The sequence below is a fragment of the Pelodiscus sinensis genome, chromosome 2 (genome assembly GCF_052426305.1).
Source record: "Pelodiscus sinensis isolate ZL-2025 chromosome 2, ASM5242630v1, whole genome shotgun sequence".
Lineage (NCBI taxonomy): Eukaryota > Metazoa > Chordata > Testudines > Trionychidae > Pelodiscus > Pelodiscus sinensis.
In genome coordinates, this window is record NC_143053.1 from 15,655,130 (window position 1) to 15,674,347 (window position 19,218).

Sequence of the window (19,218 nt, forward strand, 5' to 3'; positions counted from 1 at the left end):
GCCACTAGGCCTCCAGCAGGGGGTCTCAGGGGCCCTGACAGGTGGCAGCAGGGGAACGGGAGGGTGGAGGAGAGGCAGCTCCACAGAGCCAATGCTCCTGGGAAGCCGGCTGTAGGAGGTGCAAAGGGAGAGGGAGGGGGAGCAGGTGGCTTTGCGGAGCCAGCTGCCCATGTGTGCCGGGGAGGGGGGGCGGTAACAGCTCTGCAGGATCCAGTGCTCGTGGTGGGTCAGTTTAAAAGCCAGCTCCTTACAAGCACTGGCTCCCACCTCCTTGCCATTGCTGCCTCTGATACAGAGATAGCAGGGGGGAGGGGAATGCATGCAGTCGATAGGATTAACCGATAAGCCTGAGGCTTATCGGTTAATCATGTAGTTGACTACACGTGACATCCCTAGTGCGCAGTATTGATCTATATCTGCATAGCAATAGCATGCACATCAGTTGATAATTCAGAAACAGGAATGTATTCATAGCTATTTTATAAGTTTATTGATTTTTATTTTCTTAAGAAATAAACTAATTTTAAACTCTACAATGAATTAAATGATTTTTACCTGCTCACTCTTGCCATCTTCTTTTAAAGAATATTGTAAACAGTTTTTATCATCTGAATGAAATTCCTGATCTTCCTCAAAACTACTCATATCTTCATCATCTGAGCTCACAGGGTCAGTAACAGATTTGCAGTCCTGTCCAAAACTCTGTGGTTTCTGGTAACTGTGCTCACTTATAATATATGTTTCTTCCATCTTCTGGGGTAAGCTAGGGGGTGGTTCCTTATGGCTTTGACTGTGATATGTCCTTGCAGATGGATTAACAGCATCTGGCAAATTTACTTTTTTCTTCTCTACCCCAAGTGTCACTTGTTCTTGCTCTTTTCGCACCCCTGAGCAAGCCCAAAGATGAAGATCAGGATGATGTGTATTTCTGGAAGGAAGAGGAGAAGAAACGTTAGTACAGAACAATCACTTTCAACAATGAAACCTTTTAAAATTCTAATTTTGGCTTAACTGTATTTACATTAATAAACTATTTTTAAGGTAACCTCATTACCAAATGTTTCATTCAGCGATACTGTGGAGCTCTTAATTTTGCATAAATCCAGTGTGCCCCAGTCACCTTTCATAAGTGTGTTATGATAAAACAAAAATGTTTAATACGCCCCTACAGTTGAATGCTGTCAGGTGCTCAACACTAGCAACTGCCATTGAAATTGAGGATTTCCATCACATGGTATAATTGGACCAGTTAACTGTTCAGTGGAAACAATTAGAAAATTATACAAAAGAGAATATTAAACATTCAGGCCTCTGAAAAAAATTACTTTCTCCCAAATTAGCCAGTCACATAACAGATTGTTCAGAGACAAACCACAGCCTACTGGCTAACGTACAGCAACGGAAATCTGGGCACTGCTCTGCACTTACTAATTGTTGGATCTTTGGCAACTGATAACCAATCTGTGGAATTAGTTTTTCCCCTTCTGTAAAATTGGGACAGCAATTCCCAACTTCACACCAATACTTCACAGAATTAATTTAATACTGTTTATTCAGCACTTTAAGACGATTAGATATATGGGAATAAACTGCAAGTGGCAGACTTAGAAGCACAAAAGACTTTGCTTCACTTTCACATTGGATTTCACAGATATTACCTCATGCAAGCTTTAGATAAAAAATAGTCTTTAACCTCTTTGCACACTTTTCCTTTGTCTCAGTATTCATCAACAACAGTAATAATAGTATCCCTAATTCACATTCCAGTGTTCACTGGAGAAAATACCTACATTCCCACTTATTAACAATTTTTTTTCTGAAGCTTCGTCAAGAAATGCAGACCCTGGATTCCTCCTCACTGATGTGAGAGGAAGCAGAGAAACCCTGCGTCTGCCTTGTCATAGACCGAGCTCCAGAAAGCATAATTAAAACCAAACAATTCACATTATGTCATGACATTTGTAAGAATATACTTCTAAATGTATAGGTGGCATACATCTGGTCTTTAATATTAATATAAGTTAAAATGAAAATCATCTTGACACACACACTAAACTCTCACCTTTTCTAAGGGTATACAGATGGGGAGGAAACACCTGAGCCACACTTACTTTAGTATCCCAATCTTCAGCTGCAGTCCATGTAATATTTCAGTTACACCATATACATCAGCCAGCAGGTGGTGTGTTGACACTATCTTTTTGGCATTAAGGTGAGAGTAGTTTTCTTTTAAAAATGATAATCCACACATATGCCCCTTGTTTAACCAGTCCTTATCGTATAGATATTTGGCACTCCATCTCTGACCTATGGGTAATCAACAATCAGAATTTATCCTCCAGAAGTGACTGCAAGTCAGGCATGCTATCCTTAAAACATCCCCTGACATCCTAAAAGAGAGGTTTATGACCTTTCTTCAACCATGGGTTTTCAAAGAAATTCACATCACCTAGGGTGTGTCTAGACTACATGCCTCCTTCGACGGAGGCATGTAGATTAGCCAGATCGGAAGAGGGAAATGAAGCCGCGATTAAAATAATCGCGGCTTCATTTAAATTTAAATGGCTGCCCCGATCTGCCGATCAGCTGTTTGTCGGCAGATCGGGGGAGTCTGGACGCGATGCCCCGACAAAGAAGCCTTTCTTCATCGACACAGGTAAGCCTGGTTTCACGAGGCTTACCTGTGTCGATGAAGAAAGGCTTCTTTGTCGGGGCATCGCGTCCAGACTCCCCCGATCTGCCGACAAACAGCTGATCGGCAGATCGGGGCAGCCATTTAAATTTAAATGAAGCCGCGATTATTTTAATCGCGGCTTCATTTCCCTCTTCCGATCTGGCTAATCTACATGCCTCCGTCGAAGGAGGCATGTAGTCTAGACACACCCCTAGTGAGTGACACAGGATATCATATGACATCTATGAATGACATTGTAAAGGAAAATTAACTTAGTATTCAAGCATCAGGAAGCAGAAAACATTCTATACCATCGTACACCTGTGAATTGAATTTGAAATTAAAGTTGTGATTTATAATGGTCTCTTCTAAAAATAGCTGCTTACTGAAAAGATAATTTAAGATACCAAGAACTTAATATTCACAAGGGGAGGGGGACAGTTAAATGATTATCCAGACTATTCACAGTAATAATAATTAACAAAAAGAAATTTAAAAGCTATTAAACCTCATGCTTCAGAGTGAGACAATCTAACCTTTAGAACAGAATTTACAGCATGATTCTGACCTTTGCTCTGAAGCAGCTCATCCTGACCCCTGTCAGAGATAGAATACTAGACTAGATGACTCTTAGGTCTGATCCAGTCTGGCAATTTCTGTTTCTATACTGCAAGAATGAGTGAACCCTAAGTAACTTTACTAATCTTGGTTTTATATCAATTTAATAACCATAACAATAACTATATTCCTAATTATTCCCAAAACTGTATAGTACTTTCACTATGGAACTGTTAAAAATGGTTACTAACCTTCTTGCTACTGTAGTTATTTTAAGTGTATTGCACATGTCCATTATGCTGTAGGTATGTGCAAAGATACGTACATAGGTATGTGCCGGAGTGTTTTTTCTAGTAGTACCTGTAGGGGAAGTCCTAGGATCCTTCAGTTCCTTTGCACTGAGATGCCAATTATAGACTCCTATGCTTAGCATGCGAGGATGGGCCATATAATGGACATATGCAACACATCTCAAAGAACAGTTTTTAGTATCTGCTTTCTCTTCTTTGAATTTCGATTACGCTGTTGTTGACTCCTAAGCCATTGTCATTGATTTAAAAGCCAGAAGGAACCAATGCAACCACCTAGGTTCACCTCCTATGTAAACATGGGCCATAGAACTTTTCCAAAATCATTCCAAGACCAGATCTTTTAAAACAACACCCAATCTTGATTTTAAAATGGTCATCGTTGGAGAATACACTCCATCTCTAGGCAAATTATTCCAATGGTCAATTATCTGCACTGTTAAAAATGGATACATTATTTCTAGTCTGAATTTGTCTGGCTTCAACTTGCAGCCATTGCATCATGTAACACATTTCAGGTGCAGTGTGACTTGGGAGTGTAATTGAAAAGGGGACTGCAAGACTGCCTTCCCACTTTCATGTCTTGCCTTGATGCTGCAGTAATTGTACAATGTCTAGAAAAGATGCAGCGAGAGGACCACATCACTGCTCTGCAGATGTCCACAGTAGAGACATTTCTCACAAACGCTGCAGAGCCTAAGTGAAGGAGGTCTAGTTGAGTGAAATGACGGATTCTCAGGAGGCACAATACTTTGAGCTGCACAGCACTTGCCATTGATGGTGGTAAACCATTCATTTATTTATTATAAAGCCAGCCTTCTCCCCCTTCTTTTCCTGTTATAAAATTCTGGGTTTCTGTTATTTCTCTCCAGCTCATCTGATGAAGTAGGTTTTGCCCACAAAAGCTCACGGTTCTCTATATATTTGTGAGTCTCTACAGTTCCACAGGACAACTCATCGTTTTTAAAGTTCCAGACTAACATGGCTACCCCCGAGACTTTTTAATCCATTTAGAGAGCTGGTGCTCTGTAACAGGATGACTGCTCATTTGTTCAACATAGGATATAAATCTGGGGAAGAACTCTGAAAGGGCTTTCTTCTGTTCAGTTAAAAGGTTAGAGCTCAGTATACATCTAAAGCATGTAGCTTTTTATTTGTCCTTGTGAGCGTACTGTTTTGGGGGAAACCTTGCAAATGTATAGGCTGAGTTTGGTATCTGATTTCTACCTCTACCTCCTTGAATAGAAACGTTGGGTGTGCCCTAATCTGTACCTTGTCATTGCAGAAAATAACATATGGAGGCTCTATCACAGGACATGCAGTTTCCCCACACTTCTAGCAGAGGTGATGGTTGTGATAGGCAGTAAAAACAATCCTTCCAGTAATCTGAGGCTGAAATATTGAGATTGTATAGCTAGATGAACCTTAACGGTGCTTACTGTTAAACTCGATTCTTTGAGATGTAAAGGATAGTCCATAAGGCAGAAACAAGAGTTCTTGGGTCCACGGTGCGGATCAAGGCTTCCCTGGCCATGCTGGAGCTATGAGGATCCTTGTGCCTTGATCTTGCTTCAGCTTGACAATAGCTCTAGTAATGAATGGGTTGTACTGATCGTCTTTGTCTCACAAGAATGAGAGTGTTCAAGGCTGATCTGGAGCACTGACCCACTCTTGATCAGAATAGAGGGCACTTTCTGTTATGCCAAGTTGCTAAGAAAATCAGCTGAAAACCCCTTGTATAAAACAGTGAACCCTAAAATAGCTGTGTTGGGAGAGTTTATGATATATGCTGATAGATATACTGGGACGGTGTACTGAGAGCACCTGGATGGTCCTTCCCTGAACGTGCAGTAGGAAATGATGATGCAAAGAATACTGTATGCAACCAGAGAACATATATGTGCAAACTGACCTCATGGGTAGCCCATGAACCTGAGCCAGCAGATTGCTCAAATAAGCTCCCTGATCCCATGGCTGCAGTGCTTGTTGCCAGAGTCATAGAGGCAAGATGTATAGAGAATGTTTCTCTCCCCCCACCCCCCAAGTTGTTTTGGCTTATCCATCAATTCAGAGATGACAAAACCATGTCTGGAACAGTGAACCTGAGGGTGGTAAATTTGTTTGAGTCATTCTGCATTCCCCTGAGGTGCAGCCTTGATGAAGTATTTCACACAGACACACAGGGGCTTAGGGCAACTCCTCCCTGTAGTTTATGGCTGATCTTTGAACTATGTAGAGAGGCCCCACATAGCCTAGAACCTGGGATGAGATAAGAAAGCCCTGGCAGAGGCTGAATCCATGCAGTGAAAACCCTTGATGCCAATGGCAAACCAAAGGGCAGAACAATCAATTGGCAACTATTTCCTTCTGTGAATTTTAGAAGCCTCCTGTGACTAAGATAGATTGCCATTTGGAGAGACATCCTGTAAATTGTGGGTGACATCAGTCTCCCTGATCAAGACTAGAGATAATAAAAGCAAAGGAAACCATACAGATGTTTAATTTTTTTGATACATATCTTTCTGTTTCAAAGGTCTGGAATCGGTCTAAGACCCCACCCTGTCTTTCGGTATTAGGAAATATCAGGAATAAAAACTTTGGGGAAGAGGTAAACAAGTAAAAATAGCACAGAATTTTGCATGAACCAATGATTTAATGCATACCTGGAGGATCCCTGCAGATGTAACAGATGTACTGCTCTGGAATGCTGTCCTCTAATAATCCCATACATACACTATGTTGCCAACACAAGCATTCTTCGCACTGCCACCCAAAAGAAACAAGGTAATTCATTATTTGTAAATCAGTTCTATTTCCAGCTTCTTAAAAACACCAGGAAGGACAGCTTTCCTTTAGCAGCTAACTTGAATTATAGGTCATATTTGTGCAATTTCTATTTGCTGTAGCAAAATCAAGTCAATATTAAGCATAATTTTAGCTTTGAAAATGATTCCATGGTCACAAATTCCTACCTGGAAAACAAAAATCAAGGAGTTAGCAACTAACAATAGTTTATTGTAACGTTTAGTAATTTAGTTCTAATTATTTAGCGCTGAGCATTAAGACACCAGTATAGGAATATAGGAAAATAGAAATATATAGCAATATATTATAGTATAGCAATAGAGGAAATGTCAGTTTTCATTTACAAAGTACCTCTCCATTGCTTAAGATTTTTAATATTACACGGATTTAAAAAAAGAAATCTAAAAAAATAGAAATGAAGAAAGTGTATACATTAAGATGGCAGGAAGAGAGTAATACTTTGGTTACAAGGACACAGAAGCATAAGAATGACTGGCCAGCTGACCTGTATAAAGTCTAGGTGGGTAAAATATTAGATTGCCAGTTGAATTCAGAAAAGGGCAACAAAACATGAATACTGCTCTACGTCTAAAGCGGTTAATGCAGTATTTGAAGATAGAGTGTCTACTGGATGGCTCAGGGAATTGGTAACAGATGGACTACAGAGACTTTCAACTCTAGGATGCTGGTTCAAATTCAGTTCAGATCAGTCATGACTGCAAATAGCCAATATCCTCCTTACCCTTATCATGTAATTAAGCACTGATCAAATTCAGCTGTTCTGCATTCACAGTATCTCTAAAATCCCTCCTTTCCTTGCCCATGTTCTAAACATCTATTGCCTTGACTATTGCAGCTGTCTCAGCTCTGGTTTCTGACACACATTTTGACCCATTGGTCTATCTAAAAATGCCACAAAGACTACTCTTTCTTTTTCCCCTATAACTACATCGACCTGCCTCCCCTCCAAGATCTTCCATAGCTCTTCATCATTTTTTATATTGAGTTCAATCTTCTTGTTATTTTGTTTAAGGCCCTACATCACTCAGCACCCATCTATTATCCAACCTGGTTTCTTGTGTTCCCTGCCACATATCCCCTCCATTCCAACAAAGCCAGCCTAGATACCTCCTCCTTGTCCTTCTCACTCAGTCCATATGTCCTTTTCAATACTGCCCCCCATATTCTTCAAATGCTTTCCCAGATTCTAGTCACCAAGCCACTAGCCTTACAAGAATGGTCATCCTGAGTGAGACCATTGGCCATCTAGCCTAGTACCCGGTCTTCAGAGACCGGCTGGAAATCAACACCACAATTAGAAGTGATCCACCACTGTTGTCCACTTTCAGTTTGTGGCAGTCGGGGGTCAAGAGGCACCCAGAGCATGGGACTGCTTCTCTGATCTAGGCTAATAGCCATTGACAGACCTATCCTCCATGAATGTATCTAATTCTTTTTTTTTAGTCCAGTTATATTTTTGGTCTTCGCCACATCCCCTGGCGAGAAGTTCTACAAGCTGACTGTGCAGTGAGTTAAGAAATACATCCTTCTGTTTGTTTTAAATCTGCTAAATATTAATTTCATTGGGCAACCCCCTGCTTCTTGTGCTATAACAGGCGGAAAATAACACTTTATTTACTTTTCCACACCATTCATTTGTAAATGCCTAACAAATTCCTCCTTAATCATCTCTTTTCCAAGTGTAACTGTCCCAGTCTTTTTACCATCTTTTCATATGGAAACTGTTCCATACCTCTAATCGTGTTTATTGCTTTGTTCTGAATTTTTTCCAATTCTAATATATCACTGCAACTGACACTACTGTTGGCATATTCCAAGGTGCCGAGGACTGAAAGGAAAAACTGTACCAACCTCACAGGTAGGCTACGTCTACACTACAGAGACTGATCAAAGCTGCTGCCGTCATTCTTCCAGGGTTCAAATTAGGGAGTCTAGTTAAGACAGCTAATTCAAACTAAGAGGGGCACTCTGGTCAATGCTGGTGGTCCTGCTTCCACAAGGAGTAAGGGAAGTCGAAGGGAAAATGTTCTCCCTTCAACTTCCTGCAGTGTGGACAATGCCAAAAGTCAAGTTAAGGTACTTCTACTTCAGCTACGCAAGTAACATAGCTGAAGTTGCATAGCTTAATTTGACCTTGTCCTGTAGTGTAGGCGTACCCTTCGAAAGATGGTCCTGCACAGAACAAACAGAGGCATAGTGTGGAATGTAGAAAGCTTTGACTACCGACTTTTTCTTACCAGGATGCCAGAGAGAAACCATTCACAAGGAAGACTGACAAGCAAGTGAGTGTCTTACCTGAATCATGAAGCCATTTTCCTCATCCATTTCACAGATGCATCTAACAATTTCATTGAGAGCATCGTCTTCATCCTGAGATTCTTCAAAATTTGTTGAATCAAAGTCCTGATTATATTCATCACCACTCAGTAATAAGCTCTCTGTGGAGGAATCATCTAAGAACTCCACATCCGAGAGGTCTAGTAAAAAACAAATAAATCTGAAGTTGTATATGCAAACAGATGTAACGTTTTACAAGAAGGTAGGACCTTAGATGCTGAATGATCCTGCACTACACATAGCAGAAGTCACTCACAGATGTACTGCTGGAAGATTACACTTCTTGGTGACCTCCACTGTATATACAGCAATGCAATGTAGCCACCTTAGAGGTAGGAGTGGCAACATCCAACCAGTGCTCAGCACAATGCAGAACAGCATGAGGAGGATAAATATTTTGTTCAATCTGTCATGAAAGTATATACATGTTGGTTTAACAACATACAAGCATAAAAAGATTCATATTTTTATGCCTAAAATTAATTATTTAGCTTGTATTTGGCCTTTTTTTATTCACTTTCTATGGGAAATACCTTACTATACTTTAAAAAAGGTTTTTCCTGCAGGACGAAAGAGTGACATCATGCATCACTCTGTGCCCCACATGGCCTCCCATTCCCTGTGCATTCCCAGACCCCGAGCATCCTCCGGCAGCTGCCATGTGAATGGGTGGCTGCTGGAATTTATATTGAACCGCGCAGTTTCTCTGCTGTCCAAGGCAGGAGAAGAGAAGTGAGTGGAGAAGGGGGGGGGAATGCGAGTGGTAGGGGCTTAGGTGCAGTGGCAGGGGCCACACAACTTTGCAGGGGCTTGGGTGGGGGTAGGGAGGCGTGCAGGACATGTGCGGCGTCACCGGTGATGCAACAGGAGGGGGATGCACGGGAGCTGCATGGCCTTACCCCGGCCAGTGGGGGGCCAGAGCCATGTGGCCTCCCTGCTTGCAGCCAGAGGAGCAGGGCTGGGTGCCGCTCCCTCTTCACCCTCCCTCTCCCCACCAGAGGGAAAGAGCTGGTCCAAGCACAGCCTCAGCCCAGTCCAATCTCCTGGCAGCCAGAGGGGAGAGCACCGGGACAGCCTCAGTCTAGCCCAACCCCTCCTCTACTCCGGCAGCCAGAGGAAGAGCCAAGCTAGCCACAGCCTTGGTTCAGCCCACCCCCTCCCCCAATCAGCGGCCAGAGTGGAGAGAGCTGGGGCAGGCCAGGGCCGCTACGCCTCGACCTGGCTCTCCCTAGTAGCCGACCCCCAGAGAGTGGGGTTGGTGAACATAGCAAGCACAGGGCACCGCACCCTACTAAGTTTTTAAAACAAAATATCCTATTGGTCAGCCAACCTACTTTCTCCACTAAGGTCGACAGACAGAATTGCTCTTGGATACTGGTATGAAGTGTTCTTCTCTGTAAACATGCTTCGCAGAGTCAATGAGCTACCAGAAGACCGCGTGAGTGGAGAGGAGCACCTTTCCAAAAAGTCAATAGAACTGTCTTCATAATCCGAATAATCTACTAAATAAAATGCATGATGGTTACTTGATGTTATATTTCACAAAAAAGTATGTCTGTAAGAATGACAACTTAAGAAAGTTATAATAATAGGTGCCAAAGACAAAGAATATGCATGAATGTATAAATACCAACATGAAGGGAAACGTAGTTCATCACATAAACCCTTAAACTGTCTTATTTTATGCATGTTTTCAATGTAACCAATATTAAGATTATGGTTACCAAGTTAAGCAGGAGAGCCAAAAAACTGAAGTTAAAAATTTCACGCATGACTTCAATTCCTCTTTTATGCTCATACATTGCACGAGACTAATTATATAGATTTTTCATTTCATACATATGTGATTGTGAGAAAGTACCTTGTAAGACTACAAAAAAGAACAAAAGAGAAAAGGAAAGAACGAACAAGCATTGCACTATATCCATAATCAGATTTTTGATTGATTTGCTTTCTTTTGTCAATTATTTTTTCTAACAAACAGTATTCTGTGTAAGTCACATCTTACAAGGTTTTCACAAACCATGCTTCATCATCATACAGTTTTTAACTGCCTTCCCATGCACAACCAACTAGTATCCTTGTAGCAACTGCAGTAGACTTATATGGAAAATAAAATTAGTGCTCTAGAGATTATGAGCCCCAGTTCTTCTTTTGACATTTGAGGAAACCAGGATCCTTTTTGTCTCACATTCCTCTCCCGCTTCCCAAATGTCATGCCTAAACCTGTCCAAATGTCTGTTGCTAAGATGATCTTCCTTTTCCAACATATTATCTTTGTCCATTTTTTAAAATATTCCCAATTAAGCCATGAACCTGAGGTCTGCTGAAGGGTTATGAGCACATCTCTGTACATTTTAATTATTTTTTTACAAGATAAAATACTTCATTTTCAGAGATGCAATACGATACAATATCATGAGAGTAACCCTTCCCTCCAAATTAGCAAGGGGAGAATTTTAACGAGCTTTGAGGTTTGGATAAATGTCCAGTTTAGATGCATCTCTGAAACAAGGTAATCCTTACACAATTTTCAATCATCTGTTTCCATCCTATTGGTGACAGAGGTTTTCAAACTCTGGGTCACAGCTTGTAAGCGTAAGCCATTAGCTGGCTGTGAGATGCTTTATTTTCCTGAACCTCCGCAGGTACAAGCTATCACAACTCGCGTTAGCTGCAGATCACCATTCCCGGCCAAGGGGAGCCGCAGAAAGTGGTGCAGACTGGGACGCCGTTTCTCATAGCTCCCATTGGCTGGGAACAGTAATCTGTGGCCAACACGAGCTACGATCATCCATACCTGCAGAGATATCAAGTAAACAAAGCGTCTTGAAGCCAGCTAGTGGCTTGCGCTTACAAGCCGCCACCCAGAGTTTTAAAACCCCTGTTCTACAGCATCTCCCACACATTCTGTAGCCTTAGAATCCTATTTCCTTTCTCTATAAGTGATTCACTACTAAATATGAGCTACATCTTGAGACCCAGGATCAGTGACAACAAGAGGGACTGCTGCTAAGATGATCTTCTGCATTGTCTTGAGATGGTGTGGTGTGGATTTTTTTTCCACAGGGTCACCAATGTATAGCAGCATATCCATCTCTGGTGTAACAAATAATACTGAAATAAATCATGACAAGAGATTCTTTCATCTTTAGCTTTCCACATCTTTCGGTGCACAGGGAGCCTATCAGTTTTCACCATTTATTTTGGTCTTCTGATGGTCTGCTCAGGCTTCTGAGTGTCATATACTCTCTGTTGTTCTGCATAAAGTTTCTCTAGGTTGACCTTTTTTTCCTCTTTCCAGGTGGTGTCTATATGATCACTTGCAAAGGAAGTCATGTTGCTGACATCCTCAAAGTGTATATAAAATATGCCCATCATTGTCTTACCATATTTGATAGATTGGTTTATTTTACTTTGAATTTCTGTTGGTGCAAGAATTACTTTCCAGTGAACTCCGATGACCTTCCACAGACATTTACTTACAAATGAGTTATTTTCTTACCAATTTCTAGTGTAGATTTCCTTGACTATGCTCCATTAAAGAGGACAGAAATCATCCTGGTGTTAAAATTTGTGGTTTTATGTCAGTGCTATTACGCTATTTTTCCATATTGTTTATGAAAGATATTTTCTGCTTTTGATATTCATTGCTTGACATTTAGCATCAATGACAAGAGAAATCTAGACATTTGAGTAAACAAAATAAATGTAGAAAATATAAAGCCTATTTGGTACATCGAGTATTAGCAGGCTTTCACCTAAACAAAACTGCTTTTTCATTTGTCCAACTTACGCTACAGCTATCCTTTCCTATGTAGCGTGCATGAATGATAATCATCATTCCTTTATTGCAGATGACAGAATATCCTTCTAGTCCAGGGATAGGAAACTTCAGGCCCAGAGACCGGATGTGGCTCCTGACTTGCCTGGATCTGACCCCCAAGGCTCAGGGCCCTCCCCAGTACTGAGGAGCCTGTGCTGGTGCTCCAGCTCTCCCCGCGCATTGCCTCTTTGCAGGGATGGAGCACACAAAATCTACTACACTGGGCCCCCTTTAGGCTGTGGTATGCAAAAAGAATATGGGGAGTGTTTTCTTCCTTCTCAATCGGCAGTCATGTCAGTGAAGGGTTTTTTTGTTTTTGTTTTTTTGGGTTGTTTGTTTTTTGCTTAAGAACAGCCATACTGGATCAGAGAAAGGCAAGAAAAATAAATGGTATCATTAAATGCAAAGTCCAAATAAATTAATGGTAAACAGGTATTTTGTAAAAAATGGGTCTCTCACTGCAATGAAGGAAAGATCAGAGTTTTGGCCATTATTATTATTATTTGTATTACCATAGCACCTGGGAGCAACAGTCATCGACTAGGTGCTGCACAAACACAGAAGAGGACAGTGCTTGCTCAAAAGAGCTTACAATATAAGTAGAAGAAAAGAATAAATAAAATGGTAGCGTACAAGGAAACAATGTGACAAAATTGGCAGCAAAACAGAGATCTCAGCACATTAGTGTCCTAAAGTTTTGCCATAAGCAGCAAGCAAAAGTAGCTTTAAAGGAGAATAATGAGTTGGTTTTGGAGATGTTTATGGGGAAGCTTTTTCCAGTCATGAGGGAGCTCTCAAGGCTGTTCCCCACACTGGCATTTTGAGTGCAGAAGGTGGGGGCTGCAAGAGACTAATACTCTGCCACTAAATGCTTCTATTTAAAAACTCCCCAGGTCATAGATTTCCTGACATTGGATGGTACACTGCTACCACTCAAATGTAAAACCCTCTTTGAAAACCCAGGAAGATGCATTTGGGAATTCCTTCCAGTGGAGACCCTCAAGATCTTACAGCCTCCCTCTGGAGAGAGTTGGGGCGGGGGGAAGAAGGGAGGAACCCTCTTAATTCTCTTTATAGCTGACCTTTCAATCTTAAACCCAGGAACACAGAACTTCCTACCTTCTAGGACACAGGAATCAGACCACCTTAAAAGGTGATTTTATTAACAGAACAAAGACGACTTACATGTTAAAACAGTACTGGGTTGCTAGTTGTTACAGAGCAACAGAAAAAAGGCAAGATTAAAGATGCAGAGAATTGGCTCTCTGGGATTCAGTTTAAAAGTTACAGCATAAGGGGAAAGCACTGAAGTCCAACAAACCTAAAAATAATAATAAAAAAAATAACCTGATTGTGTCTGACTAAATAGTCCCTGTTTTACTAACATATGGGTTATTTCAAGATTTAGTCTTTCCCTAGGCATGGATGTTTCTGGATTCTCCATGCCTTGCTTCCTAGATTAATTCATATCTGCCCAGCTCTCCTCTGGTCATATGAAGGCTGCAACAGAAAGGTCATTCTCTCTCCTGGCTTCCTGACATTACTTCCTGCTTCCCTAGCATTCCTGGAGTATCTCTAGGAATCACTGTCTCTGGGTTTAAGCCTTACAGGCAATTTAGTTAATTGAAAGGCTGGGAAGCCCAGAAAAGGGTAGTACCTCTCCAATTCATCAGGAGGACAGAATAGGAGAAAGTTAAAAACAATGAGTGGGCGATGAAGGCTGGCATCAAGGGATGGTCAGGTGCAGAAGTGAACATCACTATAGTAAATGAGAGATGAAACAAGGGTAAGAGCAAGCCAGAAAGGGTCTTGAAAATGAAGGCAAGTAGTTAATATTTGATGCTATTGAGAAAGGGGATGCAAAGATTCTGGTGACATGATCAAAGTAACAGGCTAGGAAAATGGCCTTAAGAGCAGCATTCTGACTGAGATAAGATTGTATTTGTAAAGGCAGCAAAAAAGGATGTTGCAGTAACTAAGATGTGAGATGATGAGAGCCTGTGTGTAAGTTTCAGCTATCAGGATAGCTAGGACAGGCGATATGCGAGAGATGTTACGCAGGAAGACTTTGGCAAGATTAAGACATAACTTAAATGTGAAGATAAATGTAAGTGGTGAGACAGTCAGGACTGGATATGAAGGAGAATTTGAGAACTAGGTGGAGAGTGGCTGGAGTGGAGAACTGTATCTACAGAATGGCAGTTAAAGCCATGAATGGACATGCTTACCAAGACACAGGATATAAAGGGAGGAGAGGCAATCTCAGATCAAAGTGCCTTTGCTATTGAAATTTTAAGGCCAACATCTCATTTTGGTAATGTATGAAATTTCGGAATGATATGAATGTTAAATATTTCTGTAAGTAACAGCCAATCAGAAACAGAAAGACAGTATTTGATCTTTACTTTTGGTCTTAATTTATTTTTACTGAACTCACCATACAGTTTAGATTTCTTCTTTTTCTTCTTCTTCTTCTTCTGTTTTGATTTATGATCCTTTTCCTTTCTTTCTTTTTTCTCTTTATCCTTTTCCTTCTTTTTACCTAATTGCAAATCAACATTTTTAAACATTACCATCATCCTCAAATACTTTTTTTCTTTCAGTTACCCTAAAAACAATAACATTTAAATTTTAAATCTCCTGTTCCAGTCACCTGCCCAGAGTGGAATGATTCAACTAATTTGTTCAGTGCCATGTATATAGCCCTTGTATTATCTGATTCTGGAACAGCACTGGGGTTCCTCCTTAGCTGAGACACCTGGAAGTCAACACATTTATTAGTGAGAATCTTCCTAGCAAAGTAACATAATTCAGCTTCTCAGTGTCAAGAAGTCAACTATACCCCACATTTTGACAGGTAACATTATTGCAAAATTTCAGATGTGACCCTCACATGACTGGAAAAAAAGAACCAGTTTTAATAAAGCTTACATTTTAAAAATGTATTTTTTTTAAATATGTCAGTTAGTTGGTAAGAAACAGAGCAGGCAACCTATTTTCCAGATTTTGATCAGTCTGTAGAAAAAGCAAAGATGAGAACACAAAGAACTCTCAATGGGCTATTTGAAAAAAAACATCCTCGAACAAAGCATGCAAGCTGATCAAGTATGATGGAGCTTGTTGATAAACACCTGAATAGGGATGTGAATGACTAGTCGACAATCTACCATAAATTCCTTTCAGAACAACTCACCCAAAACTTTATCAGCAGACTTGCTCTGAATAAAATTAAAGTTACATTTCTGTATTTCTATTCCTTTTTAAGCACTATTGACATATGCATAAGAATGGAGTCCTTGTTTAGATTTATCTATCTCTACTATTTGCTTCCCAGGTAAAATCATAATCCACAGTTTCTAACTTCACAGTTATTTCCAAAGCAGTTAACTGTGAGATAATAAAAAGGGACTTGATTCCAGCTAGAAAATAAACCTCAAGGACTGACTGTAAAGTAATACCCTTTTTTTGTGTACATTTTCCTTAGCCACACAGAAACAAGAGCAGATATACGGAATGTTTCAATTAGAGCTAATTGTACTTATTTCTATTCCTTCTTTTCTTCCATAGACTGGTCAGCAATTTAGTCACATACAGGGCTGAATCTGTGTCAAAAATAAATTTTGGGGGGGAATGAAAAATAGTGAATTGTGGCAAAAATGAAATTTTAGGGATGAGCCTTATCGAACCATCATTAAGTATTATTTTGAAGGGTGAATAGCTCAAACTTCCTTATATTGCATTTCATTTGAGGAGGTATTGAATGTTCTGTTCGACAAGCACAAGTCAATTACCATACATACCACTAACTTGATTGAAAAAGCTTATAATGGGTAACCTATAATTATTCCTTTCCTCCATACACCCTTTTTGTTCCACCCTATTGGTTTAGAAATGAATACATGAAGCTATAGATCTACTATTCTACTGATCTTGTCTCTCTTGTGTCCTTGTACTTTCCATACAATTTCTTAGGCATACATTATCACACAAGTTTATTTATGTATAAGACAACCTTTTGCATCTATTAAGGTGTTTGGGTTTCAAGGATTTTGCTTTTCAAAGCTCGTTACTTTAAAAATACTAAACATCTGAGCACTTACACCAAAAAAGAGCATAATAAGTAAAAAGTTAGGAACAGGCTATGCTCTTACTCTCTCAAGCATTAGACTTTCTGCTTAAATATGATTTTCTGTGCATACCAAATGATGATGAGCTTTTCTCTTCCAATTTCACTTTTTTTTCAGTTTTCAATATACCTGTAGATTTAAGGAGAAAAAAAACCCACAAGCTTAGTGGGACCATTGCAGACGCTGCACTTTCTTGCAAAGTTACTTGGTTACAAACATTCCAGTTAATACATAATTAAAAGAAAGACAGAAGTAACATTGATTTTTAAAGATGCTTTACAATTACTTTTACCACCTTAAGCACTGGAAACAAAAAGCATTGTAGTTTACCAACTTCTGAATACCTGTCCCTCTCAATGACCTTCTCTGACATTTTCTCCTGCAGATTCTCAAAATATTTCTCCTTTATAGGAACAGAGAAAAGTATCTCTGTCCCTTCAGGGCTGACTGACATGGAAGACATTTTTTTTTACACTATTCCCTTTGGGTAACTTTAGGCTATTGGTTAAAGGTATTTCCAGATGTAAAGCATGTATATAAGATAAGGGTGCTAAAAATAAGACAACAAATTTACTGGGCATTCAGTACACAATATAAGTACTGATGTATCAAATATCTCTAAGACACAGTATGCTTTATTCAAAGCCTGATTCCCCCCCCCCCGGATCATCCATAGCCTGGACCAAAGCTAGGCCAATTCACTGAACCAGTATAATGACATTCACAGAGTGAGAAAACAGGTAGTGACGAGGAACAAACCACTCCCGATTCTCAGCTCGTGCCAAGAGGATACTCTACAACAAAGCAAACACCTAAAAAGCAACACAATACGAAACTATGTGTTAATCACCTTGCCCAAAACAGATTCAACAAGAAACTCTGAATAAATTATGAAATTGTAAAGCTGATGTCACAATACTTGCAGTGAGCTATGACAAAATAGGGAACAAATGGCAGTTGGTGCTGTGGGTCTCTCTTTTGTAATCTGTCTCTGAAAAGGAACTTCAGGGGGTAGCCAAGTTAGTCTGTTACAGAAAAAAACAATAAATGGTCTGGTAGCACTTTATAGACTAACAAAACATGTAGATAGTATGTAAGCTGCCCACGAAAGCTCACAATACCATCTACATGTTTTGTTAGTCTATAAAGCGCTACCAGACCATTTGTTGTTTTTTTCTGAAAAGGAAGTTACTCACTCTGTGCAGTAACAACAGTTCTTCGAGATGTATGTCCCAGTAGGTGTTCCATTGTTGGTGTCGGGCTTGTCCCAGCGCCGCAAATCAGAGATTTTTCTAGCAGTATCTTGTCAGGCCATGCATGCGCGGCAGGGGGCGTGTGCTGTTCGCATCTTTGGAGTTTGCACATGTGGCCCAACTCCCCTCAGTTTCTTCGTGTACACTGTATTGCGTGGAATAGATCCAAAAAAAGAGGGGAGGAAGAGTGGGTTGTGGAGCATCCACGGGGACACACATCTCAAAGAACTGTCATTAGTGCACAAGGTGAGCAACTTCCTTTTCTTCTTCAAGTGCTGTCCTTGTGGGCGCTTAACCATTGGTGACTCTATAGCTGTACCCACAATGTGGTAAGTGGGCTTTGGCTTATGTGATATATGCAGATGAAAGGACTCCTGAGCTACAATGGAACCTGTCTCCATTCGTGAAGAGATTGCATAATGTCTCATGAAGGTGTGGTTGGAGGGCCACATAGCTGCGTGCAGATGCCTTTAATAGGGACTCCTTTCAGAAAGGAAATTGGAGGTAGCTACAGCCCTTGTAGAGTGCACTCTTGAGCACGAAGGAAGTGGCCTACTTTGCAGCAAGTAACACTGAGGGTATGTCTACACTACCCCGCGAGTTCGAACTAGTGGGGTAATGTAGGCATACCGCAATTGCAAATGAAGCCCGGGATTTGAATTTCCCGGGCTTCATTTGCATAAGCCGGGCGCCGCCATTTTTAAATCCCCGCTGGTTCGAACCCTGTGCCGCGCGGCTACACGCGGCACGAACTAGGTAGTTCGAACTAGGCTTCCTAGTTCGAACTACCGTTACTCCTCATTCCACGAGGAGTAACGGTAGTTCGAACTAGGAAGCCTAGTTCGAACTACCTAGTTCGTGCCGCGTGTAGCCGCGCGGCACAGGGTTCGAACCAGCGGGGATTTAAAAATGGCGGCGCCCGGCTTATGCAAATGAAGCCCGGGAAATTCAAATCCCGGGCTTCATTTGCAATTGCGGTATGCCTACATTACCCTCCTATTTCGAAATAGGAGGGTAGTGAAGACATACCTTGAGTGATACACGATGTTATTAATTTGGAAATAGGTTGTGAAGGTAGTGGCATTTCTCAAGAGCATTCCACTAGGGAGAGAAATAGTGTTTGCAATTTGCTGAAAGACTGTATACTGTCTATATAGAATAACACCACTCTCCGGACATCCAGGGTGTGTAATACCACCTCGTCACCAAAAGTACGAGGCTTCGGGTAGAAGGTAGGAAGGACAATGGGCTCAATGTGAAATTCTGAGCAGGCTTTAGGTAGAAAAGAGGGATGGGGTTGGAAAATCAC

General features: G+C 40.8%; 1 protein-coding gene across 15 annotated transcripts in view; it reads right to left on the bottom strand.

Moving 5' to 3' along the window:
* PHF20L1 (PHD finger protein 20 like 1) overlaps window positions 1-19,218 on the bottom strand; it is a 97,412-nt gene that overhangs the window by 15,953 nt on the left and 62,241 nt on the right. For 8 of the 15 annotated variants that reach the window (XM_025184904.3, XM_075920114.2, XM_075920115.2 and 5 more), the window contains 7 exons: window positions 16,729-16,785; window positions 14,967-15,071; window positions 10,038-10,205; window positions 8,662-8,843; window positions 6,204-6,303; window positions 2,112-2,307; window positions 556-928 (listed from right to left, as the gene is read on the bottom strand). In XM_025184904.3, the coding sequence (XP_025040689.1) occupies window positions 556-928; window positions 2,112-2,307; window positions 6,204-6,303; window positions 8,662-8,843; window positions 10,038-10,205; window positions 14,967-15,071; window positions 16,729-16,785 (1,181 nt within the window). The remainder of the gene's footprint in view (window positions 1-555; window positions 929-2,111; window positions 2,308-6,203; window positions 6,304-8,661; window positions 8,844-10,037; window positions 10,206-14,966; window positions 15,072-16,728; window positions 16,786-19,218) is intronic. The other 7 variants (XM_075920107.2, XM_075920112.2, XM_075920111.2 and 4 more) reach the window with 1 other exon arrangement.